The 19,368-nt window shown below is 44.5% G+C and overlaps 1 protein-coding gene across 1 annotated transcript in view; it reads right to left on the reverse strand.

Moving 5' to 3' along the window:
* Positions 1-2,336: 2,336 nt before the first annotated feature.
* The window catches only part of ACSF2 (acyl-CoA synthetase family member 2), a 67,571-nt gene continuing 50,539 nt past the window's right edge, over positions 2,337-19,368 (reverse strand). The window contains exons 11-16 of the mRNA XM_063120236.1: positions 7,741-7,848; positions 7,419-7,570; positions 6,064-6,205; positions 5,760-5,870; positions 3,871-3,939; positions 2,337-2,796 (exon numbers count right to left, since the gene is read on the reverse strand). Of these exons, the coding sequence (XP_062976306.1) occupies positions 2,746-2,796; positions 3,871-3,939; positions 5,760-5,870; positions 6,064-6,205; positions 7,419-7,570; positions 7,741-7,848 (633 nt within the window). The 3' untranslated portion in view covers positions 2,337-2,745. The remainder of the gene's footprint in view (positions 2,797-3,870; positions 3,940-5,759; positions 5,871-6,063; positions 6,206-7,418; positions 7,571-7,740; positions 7,849-19,368) is intronic.

Here is a 19,368-nt window from a genome sequence, read left to right on the forward strand (position 1 = left end):
TGCTACAATTGCTACAATTATTATCAATAAGCTGAAGGCCCATCAATGAAACCCTTTCTTGGTCTAACGTATAATCTGTTTTCTTTCAGGTATGAAGCAAAACATTGGGACCTTATTTCAGATGTTCTGCTTCCATGGGTAGACACCACTCCCCAGCTGTAAGGCTAAGACTGATAACAAGAAAGGAACAGAAAATACATGTCCTGGCTCTCCTCGTTTTGCTGACCCTCCCTGGCTGTTTCTTAGAGAGATGGAAAGCATCTTCTTCCCCACTTCCTCCCAAGAGAAATCCAGTGAAAAAGAATGCACTGCCACAACACTTGGCCTATGACAAGGAGTCATAGCATATTTCTTCCCCAGAAGTACTAAGTACTGAGTGTGGTCTGCCTCAGGGTTTCATTCCACTAAATTTAGGAACAAATTTGCTTGAGGAAAAGGGATTCCACTGCACAAGTATCACTTCAGCTAATGAACATACATTTGTTGGAAATTCAGCTCTGTATTGCAATAACCAGAAACCATGCAATAGAATCAGAATAGTAGAGTTGAAAGGGGCCTAAAGGCCATCGAGTCCAACCCCCTGCTCAATGCAGGAATCCACCCTACAGCATCCCTGACAGATGGTTGTCCAAGCTGCCTCTTGAATGCCTCTAGTGTGGGAGAGCCCACAACCTCCCTAGGTAACTGGTTCCATTGTCGTACTGCTCTAACAGTCAGGAAGTTAATACAGAGTGCAAGATGCTTTAGAAAGAATAGTGAAAGCGCAGTGATCTGTGCAACTCCAGTCATGGTAGTAAGCCAGGCAGTAAAAGAAAACATTCAGGGCAGGTCACAAATAGCAACAGGACGAATAGCAAAAGTCTAAAAAAAAATAAAAATAATCAATTCAGCTGGTGTGGGGCACTGCAGCCGCAGAAGAGATATTTTGCACATCAAGCAGTGTGTCATGGTTGGGAGGTGCTGTAAAACCTCCCGTAAAAACCACCATCCTTTGTACTCCTGATAGGATTGGAAGTTTGGCATTTCTATGGTGTTTGTAACTTTCAATTCAGAAATAAAGACTTGAGAAATCTAGTGTGTGAGAAGGTTCAGTCTTGTGGCTTGAATGTACCAACATGAACTGGGAACAGAAACTGCCTCGTCAGTAGCAGGGAGTTGGTTCCTATATATGACTATTTGTGAAAATGATGAAAGAGCTCAGTTCCTCAGTCCTTTTCTAATGTCCTTCCTCCTCCTGGTCCAGATCTTTATTTCATGGCAAAGTGGCACTGAATACATTCATGCCTCTGGAGCGACAGAACTTCGTTCTCCCCTTCCCATTTCATAACATTATTGTCTTGTGTGATAAATCCATCGGCCACGTTAGGCATACCATCCACACCTGTGTTGAGCCCACAATTTTCCCATGTCAAACTACCTATCTGAAGGTAGTATCCAGTTTTAGTGCTATGTAGAGTCGACCCATTAAATGAAGTTAGTCATGACTTACTTGTCCCATTTCTTTCAATGGGTCTACACTACATAGGACTGATACTCTCCTAAAGCTGCTATTTGCTCTTTGAGGGAAAACATGCAAGTACCATACTGCTGGAAGGGCAATTTAAATCAGGAAAACAGCACAGGGAGATACAGTTAACCTCTCCTTGTCCAGCACCATGGTCCCAATCAGAATCATAACCCCCACAACTCATCAGCTGCTCCTAAATTAAAAACAAATGTGGAAGAGGCTGATCATGGAACTTACGTGTCATGTCTAGTTTCATTCTGAGTATCCACTGAAATAACCAGAGGTAAGATTCTATGGGCCAAATGTTCTGTTTGAGTTACTTAGAGGTAAGCAAATGATAAAACAAAGTAACACCAGCCCCATTGCCACATGGGCTTTCTAACACACTCTTGAAAAATGCTCCAAGGATTTTTACTATGGGCATGATCCTCCTGACTAATAAAAAAATTAAAGATTTTATTATTGCAGGCTATTAACGTCCCCACACAAAAGTGGGAAAAACAGAAGGCAGCACTTAGCAACAGTGCACCACAAAGGAAAATAATACAAGGGTGCTGAAAACACATTTATTCCTGGTTTTAAAAACTACATGCTTCAAGCTCTTCTTATCATAAATAGCTGTTCCAACAGCTAAAAATATACATTTGTCTTTATCTTTATTTGGCTAGTAGTTTACGACACAGCTTAAAATGTGTACGCATAAGATTTTAGGAATATTCTGGTTAGTTTTTGGCACCCTTGCATTATATATATTTTTGGTACCTATCCCTTTTTACGCATCACTAGTGGTCCCAAACTGTAACACCTAATAAAATAACTTCCCAGAATGCAAAGTGATAGGCAGGATTCTAACCCCTGCTCGATTTACTGCAATGTCATCAGGAGCAATGAAAATGTTCTTATGGTCATCTTTACTGGATGGAGGAGATCATGATTCTGGATACTATTCTCAGAGACAGATACCCCATTTGATTTAATAACAAAATGTGTCCTAGCATGTTTGCCATGGATTTCTTTACGCAAGACACAATATCTAATAAAGAAACAGGGTTGTTTTTCATTATTATTATTTTTTAAAAAAGGCGTGGAAGGAGCATTATTTTAAGCAGACTGGACTTGGCTACAAGCAGCCTGGTGCATCTTAAGACAGGCTGGGGACAGCAAGCTCCCTAACTGCTAAGAGCTGAATTACGAAGAAGGCACGTTCACGTTGGTTCTCTTGGGTTACCCCACCCTGTTCAGAGCTGAAGATGCATCTCCATCCGCTCCTTCAGTTTATATTTCTGGATCTAAATTTGGAATATGAAGGGGAGAAGAAGAAAGAGATTACTTTTGTGTTTATATACAGGTATATAATTAAGGATTGAACTTCAAAGACCAAACTTCTCATCTTTCCTTCCAATCCCACCTCTCCTCGTATGCTCTCCTTATCAACTAACAATATACAGCCTAAGCCAAGATACCGCCTGAGGCAGGCAAGCAAAAGACACACAGACACCAATTGGGCTGCCGCCACCGCCATAACACCAACCAGTTCCCAACCCTCTCCTCTCCTCCCAACACAGCTTCCTTAGGCTGCCCCAGTCATTTAAAATCCCCCATAATGCAAGCCCTGAGATCATGTTGGGCATTGCATTCGTGGGTGGGTGTAAAATGGTGGCTGCCTGCTGTTTTGTCTAGTATTCTAGAACCTGCTTTGAGACGCTGCTAGCCTCTTGTACTCTCAAAAGCAGGGATGGGCAACTCCGGAGGGTTAGGGCAGTGGAGGCTGGTGGTTTTGACGTCAGTGGGGCAGTGAATCCACTCTGGGTTTCAGTCAGAGCCAGTCAGGACTCTAAAAGAGCTATTCATCTTGGATAGCTCCTTTAGCATTTTGACTGAAACTTGGGAGCAGATACATCGCCTCCACTGGTCAGAGGGGCTGCATCAACCACCTGGGAACCCTGCAGGGGCTACTGCCACCACTGCAAGGGGTCATGTCAATTCCAGCAATTTTGGTGGGAAACACGGTGTGTGCACACCTTGTTTTCCAGCAGAATTGGGCTCCTCAAAGCCCACTAAACAACTGTTTAGCAGGCAGGCAGGAGCCTGATTCTGCTATGAAATAAGGCATACCCAAAGTTGTTCGATATGCTGTCAGGAGCCCTTTTCCTCTGGGGAACAAGGTGCATGTCTGTTTCCTGGCAAAATCATTAAGATCTCAGGAGCAGCAGTGACAAAGATCAGGTAGGAGGTGCACAAATGGCTGTAGTGGGCTGCATGGGGCTTATAGGTCGTGCCGTGCCCACCCCGGCTGCAAAGTGCCACACACAGCGATGATGCTAAACAAAGAAAGAAATGGGAGTCTTTGCACTGTCACTCACCTTGCCTGAGACAGTGAGTGGAAAATCCTTCACAAACACTATGTATCGAGGGATCTTGAAGTGAGCAATCTGCAAGAGAAACGTAATAGAATCACAGAGCTGGAAAAGGCCATTTAAATCATTAAGTCCAAAACCCTGCTCTGTGCAGGAATTTGGTTTAAAGCATCCCTAACAGCTGGCTGTCCAGTCTTTCTTTGAATACCTCCAGTGAGGGAGTGCCCACCACCTCCCTAGGTAGTTGGTTCCATTGTCTGACTGCTCTGACCTAGGATGTTTTTCCTTATGTTCAACTGACTTCTGTCTTCTTGTAACAAGCCTATTATTTCATATCCAATAGTCTTGGATGATAGAGAACGGGTTGCGTCCCTCTTCTGTGTGCCAACCCATTAATTACTTGAAAAAGGCTCTCATATCCCCAGTTAGTCTGCTCTTCCCAAGGCTAAACATACCTAGTTCCTTCAATCTTTCCTTGTAGGACTTAGTTTTTAGTTCCCTGGTCATCTTCGTTGCCCTCCTCTGAACTTCATCCAATTTATCTGAATCCTTCTTAAAGTGTGGTGTCCAGAACTGGGCACAGTATTCAAAGTGAGGTCTGACCAGCACAGAGTAGAACTATTATTTCCCATAATTTAGAAACTATATTATTGATGCAATCTAAAAATGAATTTGGTTTTTTTACAGCCATATCATACTGCTGACTCATATTCAGCTTGTGATCAACTACAACTCCAAGATCCTTTTCCCACATACTATTGCCTAGCCAGGTATCTCCCATCGTATACCGGTGCATTTGATTTCTTTTTCCTAAATGAGGAATTTGCACTTGTCTCTGTTAAATTTTATTCTGTTATTTTCTGCCCTGTTTTCTAACCTATCATGATCATTTTCAATTTTTGCTTCAGTCTTCTAAGGTATTAGGTATCCCACCAACTTTTGTCATCTGCAAGTTTGATAAGCATTCCTTGTACCTCTTCCTCCAAGTTATTAATACAAAGGTTGAAGAGTGCAGGTCCCAGAACCAACCCCTGCAGCATCCGCTTGATACCTCCCTTCAGTTTGATGAGGAACCACCAACGAGCACTCTTTTTGTACAATTCTCAGCCAGTTGTGGATCCACCTACTAGTAGTGCCATTCAGCCAACACATAACTAGCTTGTTAATCAGAATATTATAAGACACTTTATCAAATGCCTTGCTGAATGATATATTATGTCCACAGCATTTCCATAATCTACTAAGGAAGGTACCCAATTGGAAAATGGAAAATGAATTGAGTTCAGAATAGTCTGGTAGGACTTGTTCTTGACAAATCCACACTGGCTTCCAGTTATCACTGCATTACTATCAAGGTGCCTACAGGTCAATAGCTAGGATTGGTAAAGTCTCCTATATGACATGCTAGTTGTAGTTCTAGTGTTATTAAGAGCAAGGCCCAAAGCAAGCACCTCTCACACCCAGAGTACAAAACAAAATCTGATAAAAAGCCAGAAACTCAAGTAATGCCATAGTGAGCTCCATCACACTAGCGTTTTAACACACTTTTGTCCTGCCTTGTTTACCATTTTGCTCTGTGACCCTCACATGACGTTGACCCTGTCAGAGAGAAGGGGACGAGGTGGGGTGGGCACAATAGCAGAAGAACGAACAAGTGAAAAAGATTTTTCCGATACAATGGTTATACCATGAAGGCATGTGAAAGGGACCAGCACTTGATGCACTAATGAAAGGAAGGTGGAAACCATAGATCGTACCTGGAAAAAAAAGTAGGTGTGATGGATTCCAGTGTTGATACCCTGACCTCTATAGAACCACAGCTACTGAAACCATTTGGAAAAGGCAGGACACATCCATCCACCCATCTGTCCATCCATCTATCTGAAGACTCTTACCTTTCCTTTGCAAAATGCCTTGAGTTCCTCTGCTGTGCACTCCTCTCCAGCTTTCACTCTGATGGAGGCACAGATCTCCTCTCCCAATCGCTCATCTTTCACACCAACTACCTAAGCAGGAGAGAAGGAACAAATGGATTTTTATTTTTTTGGCATTCATCAGGCACCCATGTCTCCCTGAAGGGCACAGGAGCCAAAGGATGGCTACCACGGGCCGAGACACCTTAAATCTTATCGGCATAAGAATTTACTCAAGCTGCAGAATATGATGGCTCCCCAAACTCCATTTCACCATTTTCCTCACCTGCACTTCATGAATCTTAGGGTGGGTGTGCAGAAATTGTTCAAGCTCCGCTGGGTATATGTTTTCCCCGCCTCGGATGATCATGTCCTTGCAGCGACCAACAATCTTGCAGTAGCCATGCTCGTCAAGAACAGCAATGTCCCTGGAACGACATCACACAGTCATCCCTTCCTGATCCTGCCAGGCCACCAGGTGTTTCCAAGCCAAAGGCTCCTAGCACTAGCACTCAAAAGGCTTTGCACAGCTATGTTGCCTTCTTGTCCTTAACAATTTTTCTCTGTTAAGACAAAGGACAGAAGAAATGGTGGAGAAACCTCAAAGTCCAACCTCAAAGTCCTGGATGTCACTCCCAGAAGCTTCATGATATTAAAGAGCATAGGAGATAAAATAGAGCCCTGATGCACTCCATAAGAGAAAGGACAAGGGGACAATAACCCTCCACCAACATCTGCTGAGACCATTTAGCTAGAACAGACTGGAACTACATGAAAGGTCTTGTGCCAGTTAAACATCCAGTAAGGTACCTTGGTTGATGGTACTGAATGCCATTGAGAGGTCCAGAAAAGCCAACAGGGGCACAGTCCCCACATCTAGTTCCTGGCATACATTGTCTACTAAGGCAATCAAAGCTGTTTCTGTCCCAAAATTAGGCTGAACCCACATTGTAAAGGTAGCTCCATCTCCTTATTCCATGTGGCAGCAACACATGAGTGGATAATTCAACCACATGGACAAGGACTATAATATAGGCCTTTTCCAATGGATTCCCATCCCACCAAGAGGGATGTTGGTGGGAAAGACCTATATGACTGCCCTTGCCCACAAGCTTCAACTCTGTCACTGAGTGAGAGTAACATAAGGTTTCAGCCAAGGGTGGACATGCCACTGTCCTGCCATTTCTCATCTGGTGACATGACGACTCAACCCTATTCATCTCTCTACACATTATATGTGATAGGTAATCTTTGTCCTCTTTTTTCCAAACAGGGGCTGAAGTGAAGAGACACTGACTTGCTCAGTGACACCTACTGAACATATGGCTTTGATGGAATTCCAGCCCAGTTCTCCGTTCAACATGCTACCCACTCAAATCTAGTTACTACATTTTTTCCTCAAAACGAGCCCAACGAGCCCCGGCAGGCCTATCCAGTGGAATTTTAGGATGCTTTTAGTATGCTTTTAGGTTTTTTTAGGATGTTTTAACAATGTATACTACGTTTTTAATCAGTATTTTATGTATTTTATACTTACTGTTGTTCCCCGCCTCGATCAAAATGGAGAGGTGAGTAAGAATTATTATTATTATTATTATTATTATTATTATTATTATTATTATTGCTTCTCCCACTACTTACCCAGTCTTGTACCATTTCTCATCATTCAGCACTTCATTGGTTTTGTTGGGATCTCCCCAGTATCCCAGCATGACACAGTAGCCTCGAACCTGAAGTTCTCCTGGGTTGTTGATTGGGAGGACTTCCCCTGTGTTGGGATCCTCAATTTTTGCCTAACAGAGAAGGAAGAGACACTTTAAGTATGGGGCTGAGCCAGTGATTATGATGTGTTGGGGGTGGGTGGGATGAAAGAGATCAGTGGCAAGGAAGTGTGTAGTGGTGGGGAGGCAACTGAAGACCGTGAAGGTGTGACAACAGGAAATGTGGCAATGGAGTCAGTCACCTCTGTGTGAGGGAAGATACATCCAACAGTCTCTGTTTTCTGAGTAATGTTGTCTTGAGGGAACCCCATGAAAGTGACAGGACTGTTCTCTGTAGTGCCGTAAGCCACCTGAAAAACACAAAGGAAGGAGAAGAGCTATGAGAAAAATGGAGCCAATGCAGAGGAAGTGCCAACATGTCTGTGGGTAAAGCTCCCATTTGCAGACGGAACTACAACGGATTTATATTCCAGAGTTGGGTGTTTCATTTTCCTCTAACACATTCCTCCTTATTCAAGCCAAATAAATCATTTATGTAAACTCACATACTTTAATTTAAGTTGCACATTTAATCCTGCTTTCGGTATTTGGATGGCTGCAGAATGTGTTTCCCTGCAAGGACCTGGAAAGGAGGCAGAGTGTGACAGGGGTTGAAGAGCTCAAGAAACAGGGAGACGGCTATTGTCTTCATGTGCGGCTTTTGGGCTTCTCATCGGGGCATCTGGTTGGCCATTGTGGGAAGTAGGATGCTGGACAAGGTAGGCCTTTGATCTGGTCCGGTAGAGCTCTTGTTTATGTTTGTATGGGAGGTGTAGGACACAGAAAAGGGGGGGTGTTCTTAAGATTTGCAAGGCCTGATGCAGACAGAAATGGATCTGGGAGTGCCTAGAGACCCGTATCCTCTCTCTGTGGTCTAGTAGAGAATGCAGGAGACAGTCTGTTTGGGATGGTTAGGCAGGGTTGGTGCAGTATAGTGATAGAAGGCAGTGGGAGGCAGAGGACCACAAGTACAGTCTTTTTACAAAAAAAATATTTTTTTCAATCACAAACATGGCATGCAGAAATCATAGGAATGCCTATCTTTCCTGTAGAACTTACACTGCATTTGTCCTGAGAGCCATGGCTCATTGGTTTTGGCCCTGGTATTTCCATTATGCCCAGAAAGCATAGGTGACACATTTTGGTTCAAGTTTTTCTATTTTCATTTCACCTTTTCTGAAAACCTACAGACACTAAACCTCAGAAAGCTGTACCTATCTAGTGTACTCTTAGTCCTTTTGGCATGTGCCCATTGGGTTGTGGACTCAAACAAGTTGGGACACCAGTGTTATATAAAATCAAGAATAGAGCAGAGTGTATTTCTCATTTTTAACACAATTGGCCCCGTTTCAGGTTACTCAGAAATGGAGATATTAGATTAGAAGCCTATATGTGGAGATTCTGCATTTTGCAGAAGCTCACAGAAAAACACTACTTTCAATTACATATAGTCTTAGTTGAAATTTTGAATTTTAACTCAGCTTGTAACCACTGTAGGAACATTTTTACTAGGACTGAACCTACAAAGGCTCCCCTTGACCAGTTTCAGATTCTCTTGACAACATGAAATAAAAATTTCACAGTCCAGACCTACAGGTACATGTATTCCTCTGATGGCTAAAATTATAATTGTGTATCATTTCTTTGCTGGTGTAAAATTCAAAGAAATTTATGGGTCCCCTTTAGCGTGAACGAGGCCACAGAGGAGATAATCACATAGTTGGTTGAAAATAATTTAAAACCGCAACTATTTAGTAAATAGATCCCCTCATTCGGTGGATTTACCAAGAATCGTTTTAAGTATTGCAGCCTTGCAGTTTATTTTTGGTGACAAGTGCTCCTTTCTTGGGGAATTTTGAGCCCTTGGCTAAACTGGGAATAAGAAACATCTGAGCAGAACCACTTGGTTCTAAAATACTGCACAAACTTCTCTTGCTAATATCGTTTAAACACCGGCCAATGTCAGCTTACAGTACAGTATGTCTCCGAAATAGAATGAAATAAACAAGTCTGGAGCCTCAGAAACTGGCAATTTTGAGGCACCTTGATTTAGTGGGCAGAGCTGGTCATCAGGGTGCCTGGATTCTATTCCTGGCTCTGTAGCTGTGTGTTTGTGATGATAGAAAATTCCTCCAGAGGTATCTAGGGACAATTTGCTCCTGATGATGCTCGAGTTGCGACACATACTTCTATTTCTCCCCATGAAGGGATACTCCGCCTGTGGCATAGGCCCGTCACAAAAATGTAAAGGCACATCAAAGCTCCTCCTTGGTACAGTTAGGTAGCACGTTGCTAGGGATAATTGGGTCACAACCAGATGACTGTAGTGTTGCTAAGATGTCACATGAGATAGTAAATGGCCATTCTCTAAAACCTAAGAACATAAGAAGAGCCCTGATGCTGGATCAGACCCAGGGTCCATCTAGTCCAGCACTCTGTTCACACAGTGGCCGACCAGCCATCCGCCAGGGATGAACAAGCAGGACATGGTGCAACAACACCCTCCCGCCCATGTTCCCCAGCAACTGGTGCACACAGGCTTATTGCCTCGAATACTGGAGGTAGCACACAACCATCAGGGCTAGTAGCCATTGATAGCCTTCACCTCCAGGAATTTATCCAACCCCCTTTTAAAGCCATCCAAATTGGTGGCCCTCACTACTTCTTCCTTTTATTTGTCCTGGATCTCCCACCAATCAGCTTCATGGGATGTCCCCTTGTTCTAGTACTTTGCAAGAGAGAGAGAAATGTCTCCCTATCCACATTCTCCACACCATGCATAATTTTGTACACCTCTATCATGTCTCCCCTCAGTCTCCTTTTTTCCAAGCTAAACGATCCCAGTTGTTGTAACCTTCCCTCATAGGGGAGGTGCTCCAGCCCCTTAATCATTTTAGTTGCCCTTTTCTGCACTTTTTCCAGCTCTATAATATCCTTTTTTAGGTGTGGTGACCAGAACTGTACACAGTATTCTAAGTGTGCTCACACCATACATTTGTATAAGGGCAGTATGATAACTGGCCGTTTTATTCTCAATTCCTTTTCTTATAATGCCTAACATGGAGTTTGCCTTCTTTACAGCAGCCGCACACTGGGTGGACATTGTCATCAAGCTGTCCACCACCATCCCAAGAACTCTTTCTTGTTTGGTCACAGCCAGCTCAGATCCCATTAGGTTATACTTGAAGTTGGGTTTTTTTGCCCCAACGTGCATCACCTTACACTTGTTTACATTGAACCACATCTGCCATTTGGAGGCCCACTCTCCCAGCGTGGAGAGATCCCTTTGGAGCTCTTCACAATCCCTTTGTGTTTTAATAACCTTAAATAATTTGGTGTCGTCGGCAAACATGGCCACTTCACTGCTCTCTCTTAATTCTAGATCATTTATGAATAAGTTGAAAAGAAAGAATTGGCCCCAATACCTGCTTCCAAAATTCTAGTTTGCCTCTCAATTCCCCTACCATGACAACTCATATTATTATTATTATTTATTTATATAGCGCCATCCATGTACATGGTGCTGTACAGAGTAAAACAATAAAATAGCAAGACCCTGCCGCATAGGCTTACATTCTAATAAAATCATAATAAAACAATAAGGAGGGGAAGAGAATGCACCAAACAGGCACAGGGTAGAGTATAAAAGTCAGAACAAAACATCCAAGAGCAGATATGATGCAACGTATGGGTGGGTGAGGGGTGAGCAGTTGCAAGCTATACAGAAATGCACACTGCATTATTAAGCCACCACTACCTTTGGGGTTTGATCAAGGAAAGTGGGTGGTGCAATCAGCGAGACTTCAGGTGCTTTGAAATGGAGGGCTCCTAGCTCTAGCACCCAGACAGTTTTTCTGCCTTCCTTAATCCTCTGCATTTTAGGAAAACACAGAAAAAGGAGTGGGGAAATATGGGAGGGTTACTTGGGGGAAACGGCATCAGCCCCTCCACCTGTACAATTCCAGGCAGGGCGACAGCATCGTAAAACCCTCACTTGGAAGCACCCTGATTGCCTCTTGGCTCACGGTCCAGCAGTGGCAAGAGATGCCCCCCTTCGGGTGCCAGCCACTGTTCACAGTGAATCCCCCTACACAGGCCATGTCTGTTTGTAAATCAAAGCTGGAAAAGAGGCACCAAGAATCATTGGGGGAAGAGGTAATTGTGTGTTGCAGATAAAAGGTTCTGTTAAGCTTGAAAGTTTTGGAAACAGTAGAAAAACCTGTTTGACAGGAGACTCTAATGGGAGAGAAATAAATGAATGTGTGGACCTGCAATAGCTCCGTGATACTGACGTGCTTTGTCCATTATTTAGTCAACTATTATCTGCAGTACACACATAGAAGTGTGGTACAATTTCCCAAAGTTTGTACTATAAAGTGTTGTGCTCCCTCTGCTGGCTATGAAGTAGAAGTCAATCTTTATTACTAGGCCTGTTATGCCAGCCTGACACAAATAACATTTATATTAAGAGCCACGTTTAAATTCCACTCAAAATACCAGGAAGAAAATAGAGCAATATTGGCTTAAGAGAAAAGGGTAAGACTGGCCAGAAAGCAAGAGTAGTAGTTGAACTTCAAAGACAATGTAACAAACAGTGTGGGGAATAAAATAATAAACTAAAGGAAGCACTTCAGAGTGAAGGAGCCATTTATCAATCCCTGTCCCTTTTTGCCCTACGGGATGGATTTAATTATCCCTCTAATAACATTGGGTATTTTGTCTAGACTTGAAATCAACACCGATGTTCTTTCCAGACCCTCCCTTGGCCATTTGCTCTCAATTTCCCCAAAACTTTCATCCTCATTTGCTTGGAACAAACCAGCCTAATTCTCTATCCCTTTAGCGGGTTGGGTATGTGCAAATCCCCAATTTCTACAAGAGACCAGCAGAGCTCAAGACAGAATGGAAGCTAAGCTACCTTACCATGAAGCCCTTCCCCCTAATACCATAAAGAGGGGGCAGTCTGTGGTTACTCCACAGTGAGGGAGGGTCCACTGCACATGCTCAGAGGCACTTTTCATATTTATTACTGTCTCTTTCTCTATTCCAAAGCTGAACCCAAGCACAGAAAACTGGCTCTGGGGCTAAACCCTGATGGGTCCTGAATCCCATTAATAAATTATCATCACTGGTGCTTTCATCCCCATGGGGTAATCATATAATCAAAGTAGCAATACTGTTGTTTACGCATGACTTTGCATCCTGGCTTATGCTCCTGAGAGCACCCAAGGAATTTCACCCATGTGTCTTTTCTCTAGTTGTAATAACTGTAGCAGGAATCTCTGTTCAGGTAAGAACTTGACAGCTTTCCCCAACCTAGTTCTCAACAACTCTCAGCATCCCCCCAGTTCCTGACATGGGTTACACTCCCTCAAAAGAAGCAAAAATAGCTTGCCATATTTTTTTTGGTAGGGGAGGGGCAAATTCATCCTCCCATAATATTGGGCCCTGTTCAAACAACACGCTAAGCCATGGTTAGTCCGCTAACTCTTTTGCAGCAAATGGTTAGTGAGCGTGTTTAAACCATGATTATGTAGCCATCATGGTTAAGAATGGTTCACACGACACTCTAAGCCATAAAGTTTAGCTCAAAATATTTAACCATCATTGCTCAGTGTGTCATCTGAACAGGGTCGTTACCACTTTGGAGCAACATCTCCTCTGATGCCACTTTTAAAACGTTTGAAGCATTACAAGCTGAGTTTGATGTATCTCAGAGCGCCTGCTGGCACTTTATTCAATTTAAACATTTGTTATCTCCGCTTTTTAGTCTGATGCATGTGCGACTTCTGAAATTCCATCTTTGTTATTGGACTTGGATCTTTTAGTAGATGTACCTAAACCTGTAACTTAACTTTACTAGAACCTTAAAAGATTCAGAGGAAATTGACATCATCTCCAAGATCTTTGGAATAATGAACTTGAATGTTCTATTCTTTTAAACCAATGGCAGGTAGCTTCAAAAACAGTGAAAAAAGTCTTGCTTGTGCGGGGGCGGTGATAGAGGAGTAAAGCCACTAAGCTGCAGATCAGCCGCTCTCCTGCCCCCTCTCCCTTCTGAGGGGGTGAGGCCTCATGTGAGGCCCTGAAGGCCAGATGAGCTAGCCAAATTTGGTTCGCAGGCCGGAAGTTCCCCATCCCTGATTTAATATCTTAATAGGGAGAAGTAGGGCTTCTCCACACAAGGCTTTTATTGTGCATTCATGATTAGTCACTCAAGGTTTTTGGCAAGTCCTTTACATGAAGTCATTAATCCCCAGGGCTCCTCCCGTGCTTTCTGGTCATTATAGTGGCTTTATTCTCAGCAGGGAAAATCGTATAAAAGATTTTATCTCACTATCGTAGCTATACCACAGTGCCACCTAGTGGATGCATAATAAAACATAGAACTTGCCCAGAAAGAAACCCCCAGAAAAAAAACGTGTGTGAAGCGGCTGATCTTAAATCCCATGAGGAATCTGGAAGCAGAAGCCCCAATAAGGATGCAGGATTTTAGCCTTGTGTAGAGAAGCACGTAGTATACAGATTAGGGGTGTGCACGGACCCCCCGCTCCGCCCCGCGAGCTGATCTGAAAATTTCGGATCGGCCCGCTCTGCGCCGCTCCGCCCATACTCTGCTCCTCTTCGCCGTGGAGCTCCGGCTCCGAATCGGAGCTCCGCAGTGGAAGGGAGTGGCGCCAGGTAAGGCCGGGAGAGGAGGGCGGGGGGGTTACCGGGCCCTGCCGCTGTCGCCGCCCGTGCGGCGACGGCGGCAGAGCCCAGTAAGGGACCAAGGGGGAGGGGGGCCTTACCTGCCTCTGTCCGCGGTCCGTCGGCTTCTTCAATTGAGCCCGCGGTTCAACCAGGAAGTCTGGGCCGCAAGTGCGGCCTAGACTTCCTGGTTGAACCGCGGGCTCAATTGAAGAAGCCGACGGACCGCGGACGGAAGCAGGTAAGGGAGAGGAGGGGGGTTTACCGGGCCCTGCTGCTGTCGACGCATGGGTGACAGTGACAGCGGCAGGGCCCGGTAAACCCCACTTACCTTTCCGGCGGAGCTCCGGATCGAGGCGAAGGATCCGCCTTCACCTTGATCCTCTTCACCACGCTCCGCCGGCCCCCCAATCCTCTTCGCCTCCGCCTTAAGGGGAGGCGAAGCACCCGCTCCACTTCTAATTCGCCAGTCCGATTAGAAGCGGAGCACATCCCTAATACAGATGTTTGTAGAGACATGTGTCCTGAGCAAGATTGGTAACAATGACATTTTGCTGACACAAGTGTGCATCATCTAAAAAGAAAGAAAATACGCTTCTAGCTTCAGACGTCTTATTTTTGTAAATTTAATTGATTGACTAAAACTCATATGACTAATTGATGAAGATCTCTCTAACTGGATCACATAGCCCTATAAAGTATGCATGCAATGTTTCGGCTGAACAGGACCTGCATTGTCAGAATGTTAGCAGACTGTTTCAGGAGAAGCATATTTAAAGGAACTTTTCTTTAGCAGAGGCCAATGGCCCTGTCTTCACGCACACCATGTGAAAAATGGCAACCCATTCAACCTGGCCAGACCACTGAAGATCCAGGGCTGTTTTTCTGCAGTGCTGAAAACCAGCAGGCTGTTATTTTTCTGCCTTGGTGGCTTGGAGCTAAATCTTGTTTCCAGAATGATTAGCATTCTTGTGGTCCATAAGTATTTCTCCAGCTCTGCTTGCATTTCAGAAGTGCCGTTTGGCAATCATCACAGAGAGGCATGTGGCATTAACTTGCTATTTTATCAATGCCTTCAAAAATGCCCTCATTTGTCTGGAACTGGGAGGAAGAAAGGTAATTCCAGGAGGGTAGAGAGGGAAGAGTTAGTTCTCTACCCTCCAGATAATGGGCAATAAGACTCAGAAGGACAGAAAAATCTACTGAGGGAAAGAAGCTCTGGGACTGTGGTGTGACTTATCAGAGCTGTTTGTGTCCAGCAAGAAAGAAAGCTAGCAAAAGAAATGCCATGAAGCTCAAGTAGACCAGTTCCATCTCTCCTCCTTTCAACAGGGCCCTCATTTTTCCTGATATAGCCATTGCTCTTAAGGCCATTTTTGCTGGCAACTCCCTTAGCAATTCCAGGGGAAGCAGAATTGTACAATTCAATAGAGCTATTAAAAATCCATAGGAGTGTTCCCTCCTCCTCCTCCTCCTCCTCTTCCTCCTTCTTCTGGAGTTTCTGTGTCTATAACAGCAGTCTGCCAGGCAGAAATTTAATTCACTTCATCTCCTTGCCAACAGAAGCATCATCTAGTACAATTCTCCTTGTCAGATAGCAGTTAAAGACACAGGAGCCCCAATGAAAGAAAAAGTTGGCAACTCTGTTCCTTGATTCTTCTGAAGAGTATGCAGTGAACTCCTTGTTTCATGTCCACCCAGCAATACTAGACTGTAGAGGAGGTATGTGATTTCATATTCTGGCACCCTTCAATTGTCAAGTAGAGTTGGGTATAGTACTGAATTAGGCCTATTCTCCTTTAGACCAGGCCCTTTACAGGATAAGTCCCATGATCTCGTCTTGTGCTCCGAAAGTGGGGATCGGGGCAAATATGTCATCTAATGGCTTCAGTTAAGAATTCCAATTTATACCAGATGCTAAGATCCAGACTTTCTCTTTACAGACACTGCTCCGTTATATCACTTCAAGTAGGGCTGCACAGATAGTGCACAAATTCACATTAATATATATATATTTAAACAAATAAAACTAGGGGAGTGGTAATAAGAGTTGTCAACATCCAAAACTAGTAGGACCAAAACAGCCCTGAGCTATGCCACCACTGAAAACACTCTAAATCTATATTTATGCTGTTTTCAAAATGGTGCATTTATTTGCTTACCTCACAAGGGCCTCTGTGGAGAGGCAGAGGGCAGACTGACCTTTGTAAATTATTAGCCACTTGATTCACACGCTTTGCACAGTAGCAAATGTTTGCGGAACTGTTAATCAATTAAGAAAGAGAGGATTGCATGATAATCCTGCCTCTTCTGCGATGTCCTACTGGCCCCTGCCCCAAGGGGCCTCTAAGCTGAATAGAGGCCCAGTAAACTGTGGTATTTGTTGCCCTGCAGCAGAAGACGCATGGACACTGGAGTCATTGTCACCTACTGACCACATGCCACCCAGGAGACACTGGCATGAACTAGGTAAACTGTGGACTGGCTGATCTTTGCCCAGGTCTTGTGCGCCCCCAGCAAGGAACTGTGAAATGTTGTGTGCAAATACCAGATCCTGTCGGAGTACCTCTGGGACACAAACAACATAGAGCCCTCCTTCAAGGTCAAGCCATTGTGGAGAACTGCAGGGCCCCAGCTTCCTGCAGAAGACTTCCCTGAGGCAACAGAAGACCTCAAAGTGTCCAGAAGAAAGAAATTCCCTTTTGCTACATTTAAAGACACGTACACAAAAAGGAGATTGAAACTGCCTAGTTGGGTTCTCAAGGTAGCATTGCCTTCAGCCCATGAGCCTTAGCATAGATAGGTTCTGGATGGAAGACATGCAGATATCGATTAACCTTTGGAGTGCCACAGGGTGAAGCATGCATAGTAGGGATGTGCTCCGCTCCGATTAGGAGCGTAGAAGCAGTAGCGGATTGGCCTGCTCCGCCTTACCCAGAGGCGGAGTAGGAGCGGACCGCGGACCCCCTAGAAGCAAGGCGAAGAGAAGCGCCCATTTTTCGGAGCTCCGAGTTCAGGCGGAGCGCTCCGGTCGCCATCTTGAAAACATTTCGCCATAGGATTGCATTGCGGCAAATAATCGCGCATAACTACGTTGTTTTTGAAGCTATCATTCTGGAAATTCTTGTGCACAGAGTCGTGGATGGGGGTCATTTTGAGACCACTCTCAACTTTCTGCGTTGTCTGGGTCGCGGGCTATATTTTTGTGAAAATCGGGTCAACCGCGCGGCTCAAACTGCGTTTTCGGCTTTTCGCCCATAGGATTGCATTGAGGGAAAGAATCGGGGATAACTGGGGGGGGGGGTTTAAGCTATCGTTCTGGAAATTCTTGTGCACAGAGAGTCGTGGATGGGGGTCATTTTGAGACCACTCTCAACTTTCTGCATCGTACGGGTCGCGGGCTATATTTTTGTGAAAATCGGGTCAACCGCGCGGCTCAAACTGCGTTTTCGGCTTTTCGCCCATAGGATTGCATTGAGGGAAAGAATCGGGGATAACTGGGGGGGGGGTTAAGCTATCGTTCTGGAAATTCTTGTGCACAGAGAGTCGTGGATGGGGGTCATTTTGAGACCACTCTCAACTTTCTGCATCGTACGGGTCGCGGGCTAGACGTTTTTAAAAAATCGGCGGGAAAAATACCTTTTTCAAAGGGCTGAGGGGCAGAGTCAGCTCCCGGTCATGATGATCCCAAAGTTGGAGGAGGGCATAGGCAAAACAGGTAACTTGGGATTCTGGGAAACTTCTCTTTCTTCATCTGAACGGGCTTTTCCCCGTGTTTTTTAACACAGTAGCCCCACCAAATGCACAAACACAACCTGAAATCATATACTAAGCCAAGAATAAGAGATAGAAACACAGCACTGCTCCCCACCCTAACCTTGGTGAACAACTGAATCGATGTGGTGCAAGGGGATGAGCTCCCCTAGGGCATCTCATCGTGGACGTGCCCCCACTCTCTCCTGCACTGGAAGGCCATTAGAGCCTTCCAAAGAGAGTAAAACGGTGGAGCAATGCCTATCATGAGTTGAAGTGAATGGTCACTTTTCAGTGGTGGAGCAATGCCTGTTATGAGTCGAAGTGAGCGTTTTACTTCTTCTCAGAGCTGTGGCTGTCAGTGTCTTGAACTGGCAGCTACTTCCCCCTCCCCCGGGCACGTCCCCCTATTGCTGGTAAAAGACAGATATAGCCTTTTAAAAAAAGTTCTTCTTGTTGTTTATTGAGCAACACTGCTGCTTTTAATTCCACCCCTCCTTTGTTTATTTGTTTATTTATTCCATTTTATATGCATTACTGGCTTATCCTTGGCTCACTTCCTTATGCCCCCAGAAATGCCAGCTGCATGCCTGCCTGCCTTCCCTCCCTCCTCCCCTGCCCACCTCGCAGGGATGTTGTGTGTGGGGTGCCCGATTTTCAAAAATTCGCCAAAAATCAGGGGATGATGGGATTGCTTTGAAACTTGGCATGCGTGTGTATATCCCCATGAGGTGTCATGGTGCCAAACATGAGGTTTCTAACTTGAACAGAAAAAAAGTTGTATAATTTTTTAGCTTTCAATGCAAGCCTATGGGGGGGGGGGAAACGGAGCTCCGGATCCGGATCCGGAGCTCCGGGCGGAGCGGAGCGGAAGTGGGCGGAGCGGGGGCGGGGCGGAGCGGCCCGATCCGGAAAATGGCGGATCTGCAAGTGAAGCGGAGCGGGGGGTCTGTGCACACCCCTAATGCATAGTACAATCTGTATGTCCATGCCTATTTTTAATATCATGGTTAAAATGCTTTTAAAGAATTTTAAATCGTACCTGTGAAGTTAAAAAAAAAAACCCATGAAAAATGCCCTTTGTGAGTCCCCCATTTTGTCCTTTGAATGCTGTGTGCTGCCACTTTGTGGTGCTGGAGTAATATCTACCCTGATTTATTTCATGGGCGAACAGCTTCCTAGCAAAAATACCACCCTTCTATAACTGGAAAAGGCACTGTTGTCTTTGAATTGGGCTTCTGCCAAGACTAAAATTCATTTAAGCAACATGTAGTTTGACCATTAAATTAGTATTTATTTAGGAAAACATCACAAAATGAAATATTAAAACATATTCACCAAAAAATATCATTCTAACAAGTACATTGACCTGCTTTGCAAATTATTTT

The sequence above is a fragment of the Elgaria multicarinata genome, chromosome 3, assembly GCF_023053635.1.
Source record: "Elgaria multicarinata webbii isolate HBS135686 ecotype San Diego chromosome 3, rElgMul1.1.pri, whole genome shotgun sequence".
Taxonomy (NCBI): domain Eukaryota; kingdom Metazoa; phylum Chordata; class Lepidosauria; order Squamata; family Anguidae; genus Elgaria; species Elgaria multicarinata.